Source organism: Rutilus rutilus (genome assembly GCF_951802725.1).
Source record: "Rutilus rutilus genome assembly, chromosome: 7".
NCBI lineage: Eukaryota > Metazoa > Chordata > Actinopteri > Cypriniformes > Leuciscidae > Rutilus > Rutilus rutilus.
In genome coordinates, this window is record NC_140221.1 from 37,985,803 (window position 1) to 38,008,518 (window position 22,716).

Genomic DNA, 22,716 nt, shown 5'->3' on the forward strand with positions numbered 1-22,716 from the left:
CTTGATAAACTTATGGTTGAGCCACTGTAGTCACTTGGACTATTTTAAACATTGTCTTTACTAACTTTCTGGGCCGGCAAGTTTCAAGACTATGGAGGAGTGAGACAGCTCTCAGATTTCATCAAAAATATCTTAATTTGTGTTCCGAAGATGAACGAAAGTCTTACGGGTTGGAACAACATGAGGGTGAGTAATTACTGACAGAATTTTCATTTTTGGGTGAACTAACCCTTTAATATTTTTGTGGGAACGTGATTTTTTTTCCAGGAATCTTTGATGAATAGAAAGTCCAAAAGAACAGCATTTATTTGAAATAGAAATATTTTACAATATTATAATTGTCTTTACACTTGTGATCAATTTAATGAATCCTTGCCCGCATAAAAGTCTTAATTACTACTTCTTTCAAAAATAATTATATATAATGTCTTCCAGTCTAACTGGGTGGTTTTGACTAGTCATGGGTCGGTCATGAATGTTTTGTTCATTTTGAATGTTTTTCTTTCTTTTAAATGACTTGTTCATTTTATCATAATTGAGCATATTCAAAATCCTTTCAATCATGAATGTATGACTCTGCTCCAAATATGTATCATCCTTTTTGTTTCCTGTAAATAGCCTACATATCTGTCACATGAGAAATTAATAAAAAGACTAAGACCAAAAGACGCAGAAGGGGAGGTGAACTAATCATTTTTGCATAATTTGTTTTTGGTTGCATTTTAATGATTTGCAAATTCAAAATATGATAAAAGATTGAATATGTGGACGAATTTGGCTATTGGAAATATAATGTTATAATTGAACTCAAACTTCACATCACTAATTTTGGCCTAAAGTAAGTAGCAAAGTTGACCAGAATTCAGTCAAAATTCTGGCAACACGAGACTACCTTAAACTACCCGTAAAAATACATGGATAATCCTAATGAGTATTCTAGACTTCTGCTCAACAATAACGCTCTAAGACAACAGAAACAAGTTTAATAAGCATCTGTTACTGTGTTTACCAAACCAATGATCATTTATTCACTGACAACAGCTAAATCATATTGTTTGCCTGAGGCACATCATTATTTAAGCTTTGAATTATGGGTAATTGTTTCACATCAGGGCACAAGAATCCTATTCCACCTAAAAACAAGATTCTGACAATGAGGTACTGAAGCCCTAGGGATAGGATTACTGCAAAACAACACACATCTCTTCTTCCCATCAGATTTTATACACACACTTGATCCTCACACTAATGAGACCTGGTTCAATCATGTTTCAGAAAGTACCACACACATACACACACACTCCCGCAAACATCAGCTTATTACCTCGGCTCCATCACCCACCTCTGTGGTAGTGTTATCATCCTTGAGACAGAGAAAAAAATTATATTCAATATCACACAGAGTCTTGTTGATCCAGAGACTATGGGGCAATGCTACCACAGAAAAACACACAGGGAGAGAGAGAGAGAGAGTTTGTGTGTGTGTGTGTGTGTGTGTGTGTATGCGCGCACAAACCTCCTTCTCTTTGTCCTTCTTTTCCCCCTGATGCCAGAACATGGAAACAAACACATAATGACTCACAAAAACATTGAAATACACATACAACATAGGAACTATAAGCACTATAGGTCAACTCTAAATGAGCACATATTATACATTACATAATGCCTTATAATAAACATGGTAAGACATTGTATCATTTATAAATAGGTTTTATTTATAAAAAGGGTAAGGCAAGGGAAAGATGGTCCTCTTAAGAGTATGTATTTAGTGCTAAATTGTAATATATTTAGAGATGACTTTAGCATCTACAGAATGATGATGCATTACTCAATATAATAATGGAAATAAATGCAAACATTTGCTAATTAGGTTATTATAGCACACAATTATCTTTAAGATGATCCCCTAACTGAGCCAAGAAGCTAAATATTTTAAATATCTCTGATATCATTTTTAATGACCAGGTAAAAACATACATATCATGCTCTCTATCATTTTATTTGATCAAAACACAAAACAAAACAAAAAAACAGAAAGATTGTGAAATATTACTGTTTTCTATTTTAATGTAATGAATTAAATTGAATTTTCAGCAGCCACTACTTCACTCTTCCGTGTCACATGATCCTTCTAATCTCATTCTAATATGCTGTTTTGGTGCTCAAGAAACATTTCTTATTATTATAAATGTTGAAAACGACCGTATTGCTTAAAATCTTTGAATAAACCGATACTTTTTTTTCAGGATTCTCTGATAAAGTTAAAAAGAACGGGCATTTATTTCAAATACACATTTAGGACATTAATAATGTCAAAAAAAAAAAAGTTAGATTTTGATTCATTTAGTGACTCCTAGTTGTCTCAATTCATTGTAACATATATAAAACTAAATAATAACACTACACCACATGTCACTGGGGACCATCTGCCCCATTTCTGAGGGGTGCAAACTTCAAAATAATGGAGTGGTACCATTTTTTAATTGTTGTTCTATGTGCAACATGTAGCATCTTGCAGCACAAACACTGTGTTTTAGGATGTGTCAGGTTAGGACTACTTAAACTTAAAAAGTCATCTCAAGACTTTGCATTCTATTCTATGCTTTCAGCTGCACTCCATCTAGTAGTTTTTGATGGATTATTGCTGTCACTTCAGAGTACTTGTGCTCATCCCCAGGGCTGTGACCACCATAGACATTCAGGTGATAAAATACACAAAACTTTAAGTAAAGTACAGAACAACCCAAAATACTGTAAGTACACGCACCTTTTCTTTCTTCGCAAGAGACTGTAGAAAGTAAGAACGAATAAAGAGCCAATAAGAACAAAAACAAACCAAGACAAACTTTAAAGATCTGATAAATGTAAATACACACATAGATGAACTCAAACACAATATCTTCCGCATACAGAATCGAGGGAAGGAAAGAAGGATCTAGATACATAATTCTACTGGGAAATAAGAGGAAGAAGTTGAAGAAACTGGCTTCCTAAATATTTGATTCATCTGCACAAAGCATCCGATACGACGACACGACTACTACACTACGACGGTCATACATCAAACTAAAGCATTTAGCTCACATAAACCCACCTTCTGCCTGTCAAGCTGTACATACAGATGAAAGGAGAGATTGTGAAAACAACAGTCAATAACAGATGGATGAATGGCAGGGGGTGAGGGGGACGATGAGATGAAAGCTGAATTTCTGAACAGGAGCATCTGAATGCTCAAGGGGCTGTTCACATAGTATGTGTTCGTGCATTAAAAACAGCTAGACGGAGCGGAATTGAAAAAATTGCCTAATCACAACAACCAGAATGCAAAACGGCTGTGTGACATGACAATAACAGCAATCAGAAGATATTTGATGTTTCATTTAAAGAAACTGACAAACAAAATCTCAAAATGCTCACTGGAGTCGCAGGAAGAGATGGTTTTTATCGTCCCAACTGGTTAGGACAATTGGGCCCAGACTTAAACTTAGTTATTATATTGTAATACTGCATCAAAGGTTTGGTGTCAGTAAGATTTTCTTTTTGAAAAATGCTCACCAAGGCTACATTTATTTGATCAAAATACAATAAAATAGTAACATTGTGAAATATTAATTAATATGAATTATTTAAAATATAATTTTTACATGTGTATATATTTTTAAAAGAAATATATAAAAATCATTGGCAAAATCATTTTAAATATGCTGATATGGTGTTAAAGAAACTTATTATCAATGTTGAAAACATTTTTGCTGCTTAATATTTTTGCGGAAACAGTGATTCTTTTTTTCAGGATTCTTTGATGAATAGAAATTTCAAATGAACAGCATTTATTTGAAAACTTTCGTAACATTAAAAATGTTTTTACAGTCACTTTTGATCAGTTTAATGCTTCCTTGCTGAATAAATGTATTGATTTCTTTATAAAACAAAAACAATAACAAATAAACTTACTGACCCCAAACTTTTGTATGGTAATGTATGTTAATATAACAAACATATTATAGTACTGATTGCTTGTAAGATAAATGATTTTTTAATCAAATGGGTATTAAATGACTCTGCCTCTGTATTTCTTTCTTTCTATCCCACACACACACGTCTGGTTCGCTATCTTTGTGGGGGCGTAATGGTTTTTATACAGTACAAACTGTATTTTCTATCTCCTTACACTAACCCTACCCCTAAATCTACCCATCACAGAAAACTTTCTGCATTTTTACATTCTCAAAAAAAAACCTCATTCTGTATGATTTATAAGCTTGTTTCCTCATAGGGACCAAAATTTAGGTCACCAAGCTGACACGAGTCCCCATGAGTCTGTGTGCATTCAGGTTGAAGTCCCCACCGGAATAGAAAGAAACGCAACACAACACACAACATTCATTGAAACAATGCAATCTCTAGCTCCTTACCCTAACCCAACCCATCACAACTAAGTGCCTACCCAAACCTTTACCCTTAACCTAATAATAACCTTATCCCTAGAACCAAGCATTAACCTTCAAACAGGCCTTCAAAGGGGTCTCAGAAAGTGAGGATCGGACAAAATGTCATCACTTTACTCACTTTGTCCTCACTCTGATGGTATAAAACGCAAACTGGTCCTTACAAAGACAGTTGTACAAGTACACACACACACCATACCAGTCAAAAGGTTCATTGTTAAAGAATATGACCATGCACACTGAGAGACTGGCAACACCTGACTGACTCACATAAACTCAAGGACAGAGGAAGATTTGTCATCAAAGCATCATCTCTAAAATGCAGAATTAATTGAAAACTGCCAGTACATGTCTGACTTTTAAAATGGCTGGACACAATAACACAATCCACACAGCACTGACACATTACTGTAGGGGTGGACACTAGAAGAATGTCTGCTAAGCCTTTAAACTGCTGCTGTTGTATTTCATTTCTTTGGAGTGACATGTGACACCACAGTATTAAACGCAACTAATCTTTAGTTAACTAACTATTATTATTGACCACTTTTTGGATACAATACTGAAGGGAGGATAGGAAACGATGGGAATAAAAGATAGTCAAGGTAAACAAGGCACTGACCAACTGGGTTTCAAAACACAATACAGCCACTAGTCAAATGGGTTCACTATCTTTCTTTACAAAACCAACCTTATTCTCCATCTCTTTGTTGTCAATCTACAGATAAAAATACATCATACATTTTCAAATTACAATCCAGTGCGTCACCAATTAGAAACACCAATCTACTCAAAAACGTTTCTTGATTTGAGTCTTTAAACCCCCAAAACACTTACAACTTAATATTAAATACACAGATAAACAAATAAATGAAAAATATAAAATGTTCATTATTTTGTGCAGTCTGTATAGTTTTATGGCTCGATTCACTAAGGGAAATATGTAAATCAGATCAATTGTATTGCTATTGTGCTATTTATTGACGAAGCTGCTTAGACATACACTCTAGTTTCTAATGTTTTATTGGTTAATATTTTTATCTTGTGTTTTGACCGGGACCTTAGTACTTAGTTTCGTTCCTCCATGTGAAAATGTGTATGGAATGACAATAAAAGAACCTTGAACCTTGAAATGCGGCAAACAAAAAAGACACCAATTTCTGTAAATAAGGTGCAACGTAAACCTAATTTACACAAAAAGGAAGTGTCTTTGTGCTGAAAAGACTGATGATGACTTAAACAGGACACGGATAGCTGATAGTGTCTGATTTAACTGGATTGCGGGTGGTTAGTGAATAAGATGCAGGAGCTTGTGCTGAAATACCATGTGCAAACGTGTCACAACTGTTCAGTGAATTCACCCCCTACAGTATTTGATATCTATTCAATGGACTTTCAAGATCTTTTATAGTGTAACTTTTCAGTATGTGGAGTTGTGTTTTAATTGGAATGCTGTTACCCAGCTGCAATCATTAACATCACAGCTGGAGCCTAGAACACAAACTCCACAGGACACGTCACACAGAGTACTCACACACCTCCAATTAAAAATATAGCATTTGTATCTAATCTAATCAATATTGATATCTAATCAATATATTTTAACTATAACTCTATTTACTGTATGAACACAGAGAACCAACATCTTTTATTCCTCACTAATGCTCTTATTTAGAGTTATTGCTCTTTGTGGGATACAGGAATCAACTAAGGCACAAATCCTTTTAAAGCTTTAGTGCTACAGTACATAAAATTATCTGGTCGCAATTAACAGGTCAATTAAGCTTTAATGTGCACGACAGAGTGTGACTGCAATCTAAAGACCCGTCTGGTCTATATTTGACTTATCCACCTTTAGTTTTAAAGGAATAGTTCACTAAAATGTTTTTACCATTCTGTTTTAATCCCTGTGTTTAGTCTTTATTCTGGCTGGATCCAAAATCGCATACTTCCCTATTAGTTGGTGAAAAACAGTATGTGACAAAAGAAGTATGTCCAAATTCATAGCATTCAAAAAAGTACCCGGATGACCTTCTTCCACCGAGATTCTGCAGTGTGCATACGATGGACACTTTACTATCCCATGAGGCCACGGGAGAGGATTTGTGAATGGCAGTGAAGCGACGTAACTGACGCTGGTAGGTCACGTCAATGCCAACATGGCGAATGTAGTACATCCGAATTACATTCATACTGTGCACATTTATACTATATAGAACATACTTTTTTATCGGTCGCAAAGTAAATACTTGTTCATAAAAATGACCTACTCAAGAGTATGCAATTTCGTACACAGCCACAATCTGCCCTTGCATTTCACAAAAACAAGACATGAATGAAATGAGTAAATGAAAACCTGATAGATAACTATATATCAGCACAGCTTTTAAATTTTAGTGCATCTTCTAAAAAGTGCTGACATTCTCTTAACGTACCTCTGATCCTTCTGAATCCGAAATTCCAGACTGATAGGAAAGAAGTGGATACAGAATGCAGACAAAAACATAAATAAACAGAGAAACTAAACAATTAAAACACTGATACACATTAAAATAAAATGACAAGAACATATGAAAATTAAATGCAGCTTCAATTACACTACAGTTAAATGTTTGGGGTCAGTCAGATTTGTTTTTTATGTTTTAAAGAAATTAATACTTTTATTCAGCAAGGATGTATTAAATTGGTCAAAAGTCACAGTAAAGACTTTTACAAGGTTACAAAGATAATTTCATTTCAAATAAATGCCGTTCTGAAAAATGCATCATGGTTTCCACAAAAATATTAAGCAACATTTACAATAATAAAAAATGTTTTACTTGAGCACCAAACCAGCAAATTAGAATGATTTCTGAAGGATCATGTGACTGAAGACTGGCTTATATAAAATATATAAATATATAAAATAGAAAAATCTTGACAATATTTCACAATATTACTGTTTTTACTGTATTTTGACCAAATAAATATAGCCTTGGTGAAAATAAAAAATTTAAAATTTAAACCCTAAACTTTTGCCGATAGTGCAACACTCTGTCTCTGTACTGTCAACAACTTGCTAGTAGGCATAATACTGTATGGTAATTGCTGCATTGCATCCAGTCACGTTGTCACTGCATGTCTCTGTCAGCTATTTATAATGGTTCATATGTTTGATAAACAGCTTCATAAGGAAGCGCATCAGGTGAGACATATGCCTGTTTCTCACCTTAGCATCTGATTCATCCGACTAGTAATGAGAAATAAAGAACAAGATGAGCAATAGTGAAAACAAAGAACAAAACAGAAAAAGAGGTGATAGGTGGTAGCAGAAGGCTTTTACTGCCTCGTTGATTAACACAAAATCTTGCAAAACACCCACCCACCCACACACACACACACTCATAGCATCACACACTCCTCTGTACCAGTGTTGAGTGTACAGACCTCATTGCCTTCATCATCAGTGATGGCCTGAGCAGAGGGAGACCAAAAGAAACAGAATTTTGTGTTTGTGACCCCCAGCTTTCAAATATGCTCAAACAAGACCACGTTTGCATTTGTATACACACACACACACACAGTTATTGGCTAACTGGAAGAAAGAAATTATAGTTTACAAGGCCAAAATATTATTAAATGTGGCCAAGCACCAAATGAGAGCATCGCAATGAAAACATGAGTAACAAAATCATGATAAATGGTGATTAAAAAAAAAAAAATGCACCACACATTTTAATGTCTAAGGGAAAGAAATATTATTAACACTTTACAATAAGGTCTCTTTGTTAAAAGTAGTTAATGCATTAAAGGATTAGATGAAGATGAAAAATGAAAATTATCATCATTTTCACACCCTCATGTCGTTCCAAACAGTAAATCTTTTGTTTTTCTTCTGAACACATATCAAGATATTTTAATGACATCTGAGAGCTTTTTGTCCTTCTATTGACAGCTACGCAACTACCCACTTGAAGCATCAAAGTGGTAGTTATGTAGCTGTCAATGGAGGCACAGAAAGCTCTCAGATTTCATTTAAAATATCTTCATTTGTGTTCCGAAAATGATTGAAAGTCTTACAGGTTTGGAATGACATGAGGGTGAGTAAATTATGACAATTTTTTCATTTTTGGGTGAACTAACCCTTGAACTAATATGAACTAACAATGCGTATATATATTTTTACAGTATTTATTAACCTTTGTTAATGTTACGTAATGAAAATATTCATATTCATGTTAGTTCACAGTGCATTAACTAATGTTAACAGATACAACATTAAAAATATTAGTAGTACAATAACATTAGATATGATTAATAAATGTTGTAGAAGAATTAGTCATTGTTAGTTTATGTTATCTAATATACAGCATTTAACTAATGTTAACATAGGAAACCTTATTGTAAAGTGACCGAAATATTTCTGCGTCAATATAGGTATTTGGAAGTTAATTTGGGACCCTATCCATAAACTCTCTCTCTCTCTCGACACACCTCCTCATCGTCCTCAGGCTCCTCCTCATTCTCCAGCTGGGAGCAAAAGGAGAGATCAAAGTTAGTGTTTTAGGAATTTTATGCTAAGAGAACAACACTACGGAAAACTGAACCATATGGGCGGCACTAAGGTGGAACAACAAGGGCACTACAACCTAGTGAAAAGGTCTAAATACAACACATACTGTAGTAAGGCACAAAATCACAGAGGATTAGGGATGGTTCATCTTAAAAATACATCTCTTGACCTACCCTCTCTTCCTCAGCAGTAAACTACACACAGACACACACAAAAATACATATATGGTTAGCTCAGCTAGGATACACACACACACACACACACACAAAAACTGAGAAACAGACTGACATCAAAAATATCTCTTAAGCAGATGATTCAACAGAATCTTCAAAAAGGTGTGTAACATTTGAATGATAATAAACATTCAATTCATTGCTCACCACAAACATATCAAGCGCAAAATGCCAGTAGGTCCATCTTCATCAAACCAAAAAATCAATTTTCATAGACTCACAAAAGCACACAAAACAACTAGCGCTCACTCTGATGTTAGCATGTTGTTGCTACGCAAACTCCTCGATCCTCTAAGGAGCATAAAAATACCCACAAATACAGGATAAATAAGAGCATTCTGGTACTGCCTTATCCATTAACTCTTTCCTTCCATTATCTCGCCATTTATGAGAAAACGCTTCATAAATTAGTTATCAGTGTTATATGGTAGGGGGCGTTATTACGCCTCTCCTGAACGAGTACAGTATCTCCAAAATCAAAACACAGGCAATGAAGAAGCAGAAACAAGCGATCTCATATGTGAGCAGATGCACATAAAAAATAATGCGATGATCAACAATAAAACAGCATTTCAAAATGGCCTTATGTTACTAGATGAAATATCGACCCAGGAAGTTTCACTATATGTGAAAGCTTAGTTAATGGACTCTGCTCCATCTGTGTTTTGATCATCGATCTGAATATGATCCAGACGTAGTCTTTGACAAAAACGCAATTTGCTCAGCTTTTTGCTCAAAATGTTGCTTTTTTTATGAAAGTGTTGATAAAAAAATAATGCATGAGGCTAGAATTCTGTTCAAAAGCAGAGGTTCTGTTCTTTCTTTGGACATATTGCATGCTCAGATATTCATACTACAAAATATTCTGGGGGCCATGAAATATTTGTGAAAAATGATCAAAAATGCTGGCGGTGGCTGGCAAAAACAAAACAAAAAAACACTGGTGGTGAAAGAGTAAAGGGTACTTGTGACACTGTCTCAGATTTTTGGCTAAATGAGGTACACTACCATTCCAGTTTAGGGTCTTAGTTTGGGGTCAGTAAGACTTTTTTTAAAGAAATTAATACTTTTATTCAGAAAGGATTGCATTAAATTGATCAAATGTGACAGTTAAGACATTTATAATGTTACAAAAGATTCTATTTCTAAAAATTGCTGTTCTTTCAATTCAACAGAGAATCCTGAAAAAAAGTATCAATTTCCACAAAAATATTAAGCAGCGCAACCTTTTTTTTTTAACATTGATGATAAGCATCAAATAATAATAATCAGATAATTTTAGAGTATCAAATAAGCATGTTAGAACGATTTCAGAAGGATCAAGTGACGCTGAGGACTGGAGTAAGCTTAGCTATCACAGAAATAAAAATGACACATCAAATATATTAAAATGGAAAACGATAATTTTAAATTGAAATAATACTTTATAATATTGCTGTTTTTATTGTATTTTTGATCAAATAAATGAAGTTTTGGTGAACATAAGAGACTTCTTTCAAAAACATCTTATCGATCCCAAACTTTTGAATAGTAGTGTACATTATAAAGCACCATACTTTTGTTGCCTATATATATATATATATATATATAAAATATAAATATCATCCATTTAAAAATACCATAGAACCACCACAGTACTTTATGTAAAAGTGTTGCATCTGTAGCAAGCATAAAAATGTTGCCTAGGTGACAGTTCACTAAATATTGCAACACAGTTAACTTTAACTTCCATTACCCCTCATCTCCTATTCTCCTATTCGCCCTGTCATTAGCTGTTATCACTTCAAATTTCCCTCACCTGTTTGGCCCCCATAGACTCAAACATCTTCTCCAACATCACACGTATCTGTTGAACGTTATTCATCAACACACACGGCTGCGGGAGATGCAGGAGGGAGTGAACAACACAAAGATAGAGAAAAAGACAAGACAGAATTTAAGCCTAATTGGGACTCTTAACCACACAACATTTTAGCAACAAATATAGTGTTTGACTAGTCTTAACACTTTTTTTTTTGTCAGCACTCACCGTCTTTTCTTTCTCACAATAGGAGGAGAAGCTCTTGGTTAGAATAGCACAATACTGCAGGAGCACTTTGGTTATAGTCTGACAGTGAAAGGGGGAAACAATGAAAAGAAAGAACATATATGACACGTAAACATTATGTAGAGTAAATGAACTACACCTCATACTGAGCTGGTAATCTGGAATGGCAGATAAATTGACTTTGTTGTTGAAAACTAATGAATTTTTCATGGGCAGATGCATTAAGCTGCTGTTTTGTTCCCTGAGATAGACCTCAATATGCTGATTACTGAAAAAAGTTATATAAAAAAAAAAAAACAATTCTATTTAGTATTTAGTCACTCATGTCCTCACTAAAATCGAATAAAATGTAAATACATCTCAGCTCCAACAAAACCTGTGTGGGCTTCAACAAAGATGTCTCTGCATCAGACGTCTATGTTAAATATGACTGACAGACAGCTCATATTTCTTTTGCCTCCCTTTTACATCTATCATCTTTCTGACATTCACCTTGGCAAAGCGTCGGTTGTACTGGGCGACCACTGCAGGATCAGGACAATCTAGTTTCTTGATGATCTCAAAGCTTTGGTTGAGCTGAGTGAAGATGTCCACGACTGAACAGGAGAACAACGCATGCTCAGATGTCTGCTGGAACTGTGGAAAAGCAAGGAAGATGAACTTTTTTTATATGCTTATTTAATGTGTCTACTTTCAAAGTCCAAACCTGGACATACGTACACAACAGAAGTTTAGTTTTTCTGAAAGTCATGATTTTACGACAGCATTTTATGTATCCTAAATAAACAGAAATAAATAGTATTTTCTCACCTTTACAATACTTTATTGGAAATGATGAAAAAATATTCTGTTCAAAAGGTATATTAATCTGATTTTTCTATGTTTCCTTCACAGATATCCCGTTTCAAAATTTATCTTAGACATGCTCTTCTTTTAAAAGTTTCCCCCTTAAGTAAATAATTACTTTGAGTAAAAATATATACATATATATTAGGACAAAATGGTGTAGTCTGGTGGAAATGACACCACTGAAGCAGCTGTAATTTCATAAAATAATAATAATTTTACTCATCAAGGATGCATTAAATAAATAAATAAATAAATAAATAAATAAATGCTGTTTTTTTTTTTTACTTTATTCATCTAAGAATACTGAAAATATGCATCACAGTTTTCACAAAAATATTAAGGAGCAAAGCAACAAATCAGCATATTAGAATGATTTCTGAAGGATCATGTGACACTGAAGACAATTCTGCTTTGCCATCACAGGAATAAATTACATTTTAAAATGTATATATAAAAAAATTGACAACAATTATTTTAAATTGTAATTATATTTCACAATAAATGCAGCCTTGGTGAGTATAAATTCTTTCAAAAACATTTAAAAATGTTCCAGCCCTAAACTTTTTAACAATATTGTATACATAGAAATTCCTTCGAAAAGTAGCAAACATAAACGATGAAGGCATGTTAAAAAGCATTTGACCTTTAAATGACTCAAAGCAAATTTGAAGTCTGTTAATTTTAATAAAATTCAACAGTCTTACAGGTGGTAGACAGCAGGCAGCAATTTTATTTGACAAACCATGTTTTAGATCCTAGACCAACAGCCAAGAAGCAATTTATAAGAGAGCAAACCACACAGAAAAGTTAGTTACTGAACCATACCCCCTCTCTTTTATCCCTCTCAAGGGCTCCATGCATAAACTCCATTGACACTTCCTCATTCTCAGCCAGCCACTGGAGAACGTATGGCAGAAACCACCTACACATGGCAAATGAAGGAAGAAATATAGAGAAACAGGAGGAGGAATGAAGCAGAAGGGCAGCAAAGCAGAAAATAGTCAAGAATGTTTAAACATCAGAAGAAAGTATGCAGGCATGTAAGCCAGGCATGCAGTCGATTTGGGACAGTAGGTGATGACAGAGTGTGAGTGATAAACTGCAGATTATTTGAAGAAAAAAAAAAAGAGAAAACTTTAGCCAAAGATGCTCTGAAAGAGTATTAGAAGCAGCTTGACTCACGATGGGTACTCTGGGACAGAGTCAGAGAAGGCAGGAAGATCGCAGACGTATTCATTGTAGAGCCATTTGACTTTGAAATGCAGATTCATGTAGTCCGCACTTTTACACAACCTCAGCTTCTCATGCTCTGGGGAGACAACAAGCATGAGTCGACAGATTTCATTTCATTTTACCATGTCATGAATTTTCTTCAGCTTCAACATATTAATTATTCGCTAAACTATAAACTAAGAATGAACTGCTGTTTCATCCCAGTCTCAGACTGTACTCACTCACAGAGGCTAACGCTAAAAAAATGCACTTCACACACATACACTCCAATTGAAACGTTTGAAGTCAGTAAGATTTTTTTTAAAATATAAATTAATACTTTTATTCAGCAAGGATGCATTAAATGAATCAAAAATGAACTAAATGTGAACCTATATTTAAAATAAATGCCTGTTCTTTTGAACAGTTATTTTAAATTGAAATACTATTTTGCAGTATTACCATTTTTACTGTATTTTTGATAAAATAAATGCAGTCTTGATGAGCAGAAGAGACTTCTTTCAAAAACACAAATTATTACCGACCCCAAACTTTTTGAACAGCAGTGTACACGTGCGCACACACACTCTCACAGCGACTTAACCGTATTTCTTACCAGCGTAAAAATCAAGTCTGCGAATATGAAATGTGGCAGGTGCTAAAAACAAGTCAAGAAGGCAGCAGGAGAGACGAGAGAGATGAAGAACAATTGAGAAAGAAAGAAAAAAGTGCAGGTGTGCAATAAAAGGGGAGGTTTCAAAAGAAAAGGAGGCTGGGATCAAAAGGAAAAGATGATTTTTTCAGTGAGGTGTCTAACTCTTGTTTACTCCTACTCGGAAGATCTAAAACGAAACTGGAGGTTCTATTCTCTAACTCTGATGTAGCAATGAGAGAGTGAGGACTCGAGACCAAGAAGAGTGTTATAAACCTTTAAAGGGGTCTTATCCTAAAAAAACAAGATTTGCATTGCTGCTTTGAAATAAAACCTCCACAATGCAAAGCTCACAGCTTGTCACAATAAGCACATTAACATAACACTGAACATATATTTATTATTATTCAGAACCCAGCACCCAATCGTAGTGACAAAAGGAGGAAGTAGGGCAGATACTATACATAATCACCCAATACTAATATTTCACTGTGTCAAAATCATAGAAGCTGAGCTGTTATTAAAGTATTTGGTAGTGCCAACTATATTGGAATCTCAGCTCATTTTGCATGCAAATTCACATTACCTGGTTAATTCAAAGGGTCAACGAACTGGTAGAATATGTTAATGTAAACTAAACATAATAGACGGGCAATATGGTAAAAAGAAATTATACAAAAGTGTATATTATGGCCCCTTAGCAGAGTGATGTGATTATCTTGTATCTATATCCAGACATGTAAGTCCAAGTTCACACTCTCATGACTCCTTATAATCCTTTACCATTCTTCCAATGATCGTGGACGATATGTTTAAGAACTGAAGACAGAGACAAATAAAAAGGAGAGATGGGGCAATGTTAGGAGGGTAATCTCAAAAAAAAAGAAAAAAAAAGAAAAAAATGAATTGTAGTACACACAGACATACTTGAAGGGCACACACACTTCCCATACATAATAAATAATGTATATTTCTTCATACCTTCTAGTGCATACTTCATGTCCTGTGCGAAGAGTGTCCACATGACCTCAGCACTGACTTTCCCTACATTTAGCTCCTGAGGAAACCTGCACAGGACACACCAGGTTAAATGTATCAGCTCATGTGTTTGTGTGTGATATTATGTGTATCTGTGCAGTCACTGACTGATTTATGATCGGACTGTAGGAGTTCCTGTCCTCCTCTATGATGGAAACTATCAAGGTGATGAGTTTAGGCCAGAAGTCCAAATTCTGAATGCTTGGTCCTGGTTCTTCTACAGCAGCAATTTCTTCCTCTTTCTCATCCTTCTTATCTTCCTCTTCTTCACCTTCTTCTACCTCTTTCCTTTCTTTTGGTTTCTGTTGAATAGAACGATAGCATGATGGATACAATGACAGACAGACAAATAGAGAGATAGACAGAAAGATAGAAAGACATACAGACTGACAGAATGATAGATACAGAAGAAGGATAGATAGAATGAAAGAATGACAGTCAGACAGAATGATAGACAGAATGACAAAGATAGACAGAACACAGTCAGATCAACAGACAGAATGGTAGAAAGTCAGAACGACAGAGAGGACAGATAAATCGAAGGACAAATAAAATGACAGAATGATAGACAGAACAATAGACATAGAAAATGAGACAGAACGACAGACAGACCAACAAACAAATATAGAAAGAATGGATGGTGTCATGGATTTCTTTCCCTAAACCTAACTATCTGGGGCGTCTGCACTCGACACCCTACTGATCTTAATATCTGTGGCGTCTCCACTCGACACCAATACCTTAAACTCTCTCTGGCGTCTGCTCTCGACACCAATACCTTAAACTCTCTGGCTCTTGCGTCTTCAGTCAACAACTGGCCGAGTTTCTAACTAACTTGTTTCCCTAAACTAGCTTCCTGCGCAGGAATAAATCGACAAACAGATCTGCAAATGTCCTTTAAATGCTTTAATCACGGCCAGGAGATCTTCCCGAGCAGTTCTCAGAGAATCTCTCCCAAGAAGCAAGGCCGGAGGATCTCTTGCAAATTCCATTGAGAATCCCACCGAAAAACACATATACAACAGTTTTTATAGTATAGAGGTATGACATAAATGTCAGGCTGCATTACATAATATCCCCACTATTTGATTGGTTCTTCATATGCAAACCCCTCTGTTACTAGGTAAAGCAAACTCTGCCCTTGTGATTACTTATCACAAGGTTTTGATGACTTAATTTGTTCTATCACAAGATACTAACAGACTAGTCTAGTTTCATTTCCCAAATGTGTTATTTATACACAGGACAGAATGTTTTAGTACATTGTGTTTCAAAGTGTTATCATGTTAGGCCTGAAAAGAGAAGTAAGGTTAGATGTTAGAGACATGGTTAGTTTAATATACAGTTTACTATTTTATCTATTAAAAATCCACCACAGTTTCCCCTCTCTGGTCGTATCCATACTCTACGACCAAATACCTGGATCTTAATTACTCTAATGATCTAATTATTCCATACCTGCCTGATTTACCTGCAATCTAATTTACCTTTACCAAATCATCCCATTATAAGTCAGTGACTTTAATACCACCTGATATCTCTAATCATACCATGTTCCATCTTTTACTTTATAATACCTGTCAAATATTCCTTCAATCAGCATCCTAAGTTGTAATGAAAATACAACCAATTTCCAACGTTACTACATACACATACCATCTTCTACATACACATACCATCTTCTCATCTTCTTCCCTACATTCTATCTTCAAGCCATCTAATTCTATCTTTAGTAAAACACTAAACATACCATAGTATATTGCCTTTATAACTTTAGTAGACCTTGAGTCAAGTTTAATTATCACCTTTCTCTGGATTTTGAATCACATTGATCTATTAGGCCTTTAACAGGCTGATACTGCTGATTAACCATTTTTCTTAACCTTATTTTGTTAGCTTTTAATTCAAGCAGGCGATTGTTTTACTTAGTAAGATCTATTTAAGCATCTGTGTAATAAAATCTAACCAAAAAAGAAATTCTTCTAGAATTTTTCATTTTTATCCTTAACACAAATATCAATAATAGTATTATCTTGTTTCAAACAATGTCATTATTTTAAAATTAACTCTTGCCATGAGAATAGCCTTAGCTGCTGATGTGCCATTTAATCATTAATTACCTATCCTAAAATCCTATATATTTTTTCCAGAATTAACTGATATGACATAACATGTCCTGCCTCTATTTGTTTGCAATGCGGAATAGTTCATAATGGATCCATTGATCCAGATCATTAAATCTGTAACTTCATTCTGAATTAAGAAAGCTTTTTAGAATTTTGTTTTATGAGCAAATATTCTATTTCACTGAAATGTTCTAACTGTTTAGATTCATTTCAGTTTAAATTTAACATGTTCGAGTTACATTACTCTTGGTCTTGGTTTTAACTTTGTGATACATATATATATATATATTTTTAACACGTTGAATACCTTTCTCAACAAAACAAATCCATATTTCATTTCTGGAAGCCGGGCTAAATAAGCAAGCACTGTTACTGTATTCCTAGATAGACTAGACCGCAGTCACCTCTCAGATATCAAATACAGACATTAGACAATACATGAAAGGAACATTTCAATAATCACACTGGTAACTTCTTTAACTAATAATAATCCAGAAATTAAATATGTTTCCCAAAATCAATCTCCTTTTGAAAGTTTTTCTTTTGCTATTGTAGCAAATGGAAACACCTAAAATATATTTAATGTAGTCATTAATTAATCGCTATAGAAGTTTACCCTATTATCTATTCGGACCTAGTCCGGCAAAGTAACTTATCACCCATTCTCTCTTATTAGAGAACAACTATTACACTATTCTTCAAAAGTAGTCCCTAGATTATTTATTATCTTTACAGTAATGTACCTATTTAGAGTCCCTATACTCTACAGAATTAAGAGATTTTCCTCTTTCCAATTTAAGACTACCTGAAATATTCAAATTAATCAGTAATTGTTCAAATCATGAGATCTAAATTCTCAGTCCTACAGTATAGTTTGATTGAAACAAATACAACATCAATAAACATCACACAAAATTAATTATTACAGTATTCTAAGCTTAAACCATTAGTTGGTCCACATTTTTCTCCAGATGTGTTGATCATCTCGTTGCCCCATGGACGTTCCATCTTCACCTTGATAACTCTTTGCGAATTGTCGCAAGGTCTTTCCACCGTCGGTAGAGGAGGCCAGTTACTAGCACTGCCTGTTTTCCTCTACTTGACGCCGTGCATTGTCGTTGGTGTTGACGTTGGCGTTGGTGTGTGTGGTTGCTGAGGGCTGGTTGGTGTAGTTTAAATCGAGATGCTTGGACGGAGGTGTCACTGCACCCCAGATGGGACCTTGTTTGTGGAGTGAACCACAAGAACAACCTGTGAATGGAGACCTTAAGTATTTTTGTTAATTACAACATGTATCATGTTGCCTGCTCGTCTGGCCGGTCGTCCTTTTTTGATGAGACCTGTAAAATTTCATATTAAACAGTAACAAGACAATATTTTATACATTTGGAACAGAATCAGTTCTGTTCGATGAGGTCCACCATGACATCCTGTAAAAAGTTAAATATGGGGTGGACAGGGCAAGCTTGCTTGCTCTCTGCCTTCCCAAAGTTATACACTGCACAGGTGTGGCATTGTTTATTTCTGCCATAACAATAAACCCAGCTCAGGATAGTTAGCCAAAATCATCCATGGTTGTTGTTTTGTTGGGTATATTTTAACCTGTGGGTCATATTTTATACATTTAGATACAGCTGTTTTGATTGACATAATTTATTTGTCTTTGTGTTTCTCAGAACACCATCTTTCACACATTCACTTTCACACACTTTCACACACCCCTCTCTGGCCAGAGATTCATACATTCTCGTCTGCCATAGCAGTTTATGAACTGAATGGGGAACATATATTTATTATTAGGAGTGGAATACCACCAAATCTGAACGGTAACAAAGTTCGACGACGACAGAAACTACTGAACGTAGACACACTGTGGCATTCCCCTTGCAACAGTGTCTGAACGTTAGGATATCAATTTTCAATTGTCCGATGCAGTCACCATGTGTTTGAGTTTACACAGTGGACGTAAACCTAGCTTTTCAAAAATCAAATAGATTAAACACTTTTAATAATAATAATGTATAGACCTACAGTTGCAGTTGAGAGAATCAGTTCTAATTTCTCAAATGCAATTTGTTGCACAATTTCAATTTTTCAACTTTTTGTTGTTGCTCACAAGCTATTTAAAAGAAGATTTAGAAACCTTCACATAATCTTTGGTCCATGGACAAAAAGAAAATAACATTTCCATCTCGTACCCCTGGTGATGACAGCATGTGATTTCAAAAGTCTATAATTAGAAAACATTGTTTCTATTGAATCTAGAGATTACCTTTAAATGAAATGGAGTGACCAATATTTTTACTTTTCTAGTCATAATTTCTCTTTAGACCCCTTGTGGCCTATATTATATTTTTCTTTTCCATAGAATTCTGCATAGTCAATAACCTAATGCTTTTACATAAACCTCACTGCCATGTCCAGATTGGAGAGTCATGCTCTCACTTCTGCTATTGAACTTCTTGCAGTAGGGCTTGTTAATGTTACCTATTGAAAGCAGATTCAAAGAGTTAGTTGAAGAAATATGAAGAATATGAAGAAATATGAAGAATTGCTGAAACCAGTGGATAATCAAAAACAATCAAGTTAATAATACTGTAACTAAATTTGAAACGGTCTCTGTAGTGATCATTGAAAATGCAGCACCTAGCCCACACGGCTGATTGTCTTTCTGTGTGGATTGTCATTTAGTTGAACTCAGGCTGATACATTGGATCGTCAGGCTGTGATGGCACTCTCCTCGGTCTGGCTTTTGATCCATCCTGCCACAAAATGTCATAATGCATGGCAAAAATGTCTTTAGGAAAAGTCTCAAGTGAACTGTCACCTTTGCAGGCTGAATCAGTCTCCCCATTCTGACCCCCCTCAGAAGTGTCAACTTCCTCTTTCAGGAGGGCGGCTGCAGGCCCCACTTCCTCTTTTATTTCTCTGCAGTCATCACACTTTTCAAGGCAGCTGTCTGAAATCTTGAACACTCAGAGAACCGCAAAAATCAAATTAAACAGCTTAATTTCCAAAAGTCTCTTCTGGTTTACAACACAGCAATTCTTCAATTTATTAAAAAGCTTAGTCCTTCATTGCGGAAAAAAGCAAGCACTTCTTCTTTGCAAAGACGCAGGAAAAAGCAGGAAAACTTCTCTAATTATAACACAGTGTATAATGTAAATTAAAAGAATTCTTTGTCTTTTCTTTTTTACAAGAAACCAAAATAAAATGACTGTAATATGTCTGTTATGTGCTTGTTCAAATCACAATTTCTATTTAAAGTTGGTCACCCAATCTCATTCTCATACTATGCACAATGCACAAACATGATCTCAGTTAAACATAAACCATTGACTCTCAGGTTCTCCGCAATGGATCAGTTTTTTCACACTGTCTCCCACAAGGGATAACGGGATACAAATTCTAGACACCTTCATATAGAAAGTATATTATTTAAACACGTGCATTTACAGTTTCTCTCAGTCCTTCCAACAAATTGCAAATGCTTTTGGACATGCATCAATTGGTTTCATACAACTCTCTGCTGTTTTATAACATTATCATTTGCTTATGTCATGTCAGTCAAAATTAACTATACTTGTGAATGCTGAATAGTCATTCCATATAAAACTAATAGTCCTCATTTCATTGCTTGAGTCATTACATGCAAAAATGTTGAAAAAGCTCTACCCAAAGGGAGTTTATGTTTGTTGTAAATAAGGGTGTATTTGTTCTTTTGCTCAATGCTGTGAACAAATTAGAATTGCAAAGAGCATATGCAGTAAAAATGTGAAACATACATATTCAGTGTCTTGTACTCAGTTACCTCACTAAATACAGCACTGTGTAACTTTACTGCATTTTTCAAATGGCTGTGCAAATAGTATATAGTGCTATCTTGAGCATTTTCAGGTAGTGTCACCAAGATCTGACTTTTTTGCATTGGAAAACATTTACAGAGTAAACTGTCATAATGAAAACATGACAAAGCCATTTGATTATCTTGTTCATAAACAATGGTGTCTGGACTTTTTATCTTGATGACACTGACACTTTCATTGACATGAATACTTGCTTTTGAGGAATGAGCTATCCATTTTGAGCAAGTGACACGCTTTTGCAGGTTATCATCTAGGTTTTGCAGTTTGTACTAATTGTTTTGAGAATTGCATTAACTGTGGCGCAAATGCAAATAGCGATGCGAGAAACGCACCAAAGCGACCGAGAAAAACCACAATATCTTACTATTTTTTCATCACTTTAAGAGCCCCTATTGCTCAGTTTTATATATCTCATCTACATAAATACATAATTAAAGTCTAACCCATAAAAGTTTCTTTATGATTCAAAATTTCCTAATTATCACAGAGTATTTCACATGTGCATATTCCTATTATTATGATTTGTAATTTTAACAATTTCTGCAATGTTTAATTGATTTCAAAATGTAAAAATTCATAAATCTCAGGATAAAAATATTCTATTTATCTTGTTTCCACATTTCTTTCTTTATCTATATCTTTCTTTATTAACCTTTATTTAATTCAGTCAAAATCAAAGTCTTTTTCAAACAAAACTTCAAACAAAAAGCAAGTTTCAGTACTGCAGCATCTCGGGGTATTTTCCCCCCCGGATCTGATTTCCATGACAAGTTGCTTTGCAGAAGTTTTATTGACAGCTTTTTTGAAGCACTCTTAATACAAAAAACCAAAATACTCAACATATACCTTGGTTGCATTTAACCATAATCATTGCTCATTGCCCTTAATAGACAAGGTAAGAAACATTTTTTAAATTACTTAAATCTTTTAGATGTGATTACCAGTTTTCTTCAAATTTTCACTTAACAGAAAAGCCAAAATTTAATTAAACCTTTTAATTAATTTAGAAGCATTTCAAAGGAAAAGTGCTGAGGTCTGTTTGTCCTACCTTAATACTTTAGGTCCTTTTAGCCCGACTGGAATGGTTCCCTCTGTCGAAGAGGGTTCTGCAGTCTGGCAGAGTGAAGACAACGTGGTTCCTCGCTCCCATCCGCCCAACAGAGGGACCATTCCGAGGACTCCTGGATCTGGCTCGCCAAAATGTCATGGATTTCTTTCCCTAAACCTAACTATCTGGGGCGTCTGCACTCGACACCCTACTGATCTTAATATCTGTGGCGTCTCCACTCGACACCAATACCTTAAACTCTCTCTGGCGTCTGCTCTCGACACCAATACCTTAAACTCTCTGGCTCTTGCGTCTTCAGTCAACAACTGGCCGAGTTTCTAACTAACTTGTTTCCCTAAACTAGCTTCCTGCGCAGGAATAAATCGACAAACAGATCTGCAAATGTCCTTTAAATGCTTTAATCACGGCCAGGAGATCTTCCCGAGCAGTTCTCAGAGAATCTCTCCCAAGAAGCAAGGCCGGAGGATCTCTTGCAAATTCCATTGAGAATCCCACCGAAAAACACATATACAACAGTTTTTATAGTATAGAGGTATGACATAAATGTCAGGCTGCATTACATAATATCCCCACTATTTGATTGGTTCTTCATATGCAAACCCCTCTGTTACTAGGTAAAGC

General features: G+C 35.0%; 1 protein-coding gene across 5 annotated transcripts in view; it reads right to left on the reverse strand.

Moving 5' to 3' along the window:
- unc13ba (unc-13 homolog Ba (C. elegans)) overlaps positions 1–22,716 on the reverse strand; it is a 74,661-nt gene that overhangs the window by 11,266 nt on the left and 40,679 nt on the right. The window contains exons 17-27 of one of the 5 annotated variants that reach the window (XM_084413961.1): positions 15,143–15,336; positions 14,978–15,063; positions 14,780–14,815; positions 13,961–14,002; positions 13,315–13,441; positions 12,958–13,054; positions 11,776–11,919; positions 11,266–11,343; positions 11,035–11,112; positions 1,517–1,543; positions 1,343–1,363 (exon numbers count right to left, since the gene is read on the reverse strand). In XM_084413961.1, the coding sequence (XP_084270087.1) occupies positions 1,343–1,363; positions 1,517–1,543; positions 11,035–11,112; positions 11,266–11,343; positions 11,776–11,919; positions 12,958–13,054; positions 13,315–13,441; positions 13,961–14,002; positions 14,780–14,815; positions 14,978–15,063; positions 15,143–15,336 (930 nt within the window). Of the gene's footprint in view, positions 1–1,324; positions 1,544–11,034; positions 11,113–11,265; positions 11,344–11,775; positions 11,920–12,957; positions 13,055–13,314; positions 13,442–13,960; positions 14,003–14,779; positions 14,816–14,977; positions 15,064–15,142; positions 15,337–22,716 lie in introns of those variants that run through there. The other 4 variants (XM_084413960.1, XM_084413962.1, XR_014627945.1 and 1 more) reach the window with 4 other exon arrangements.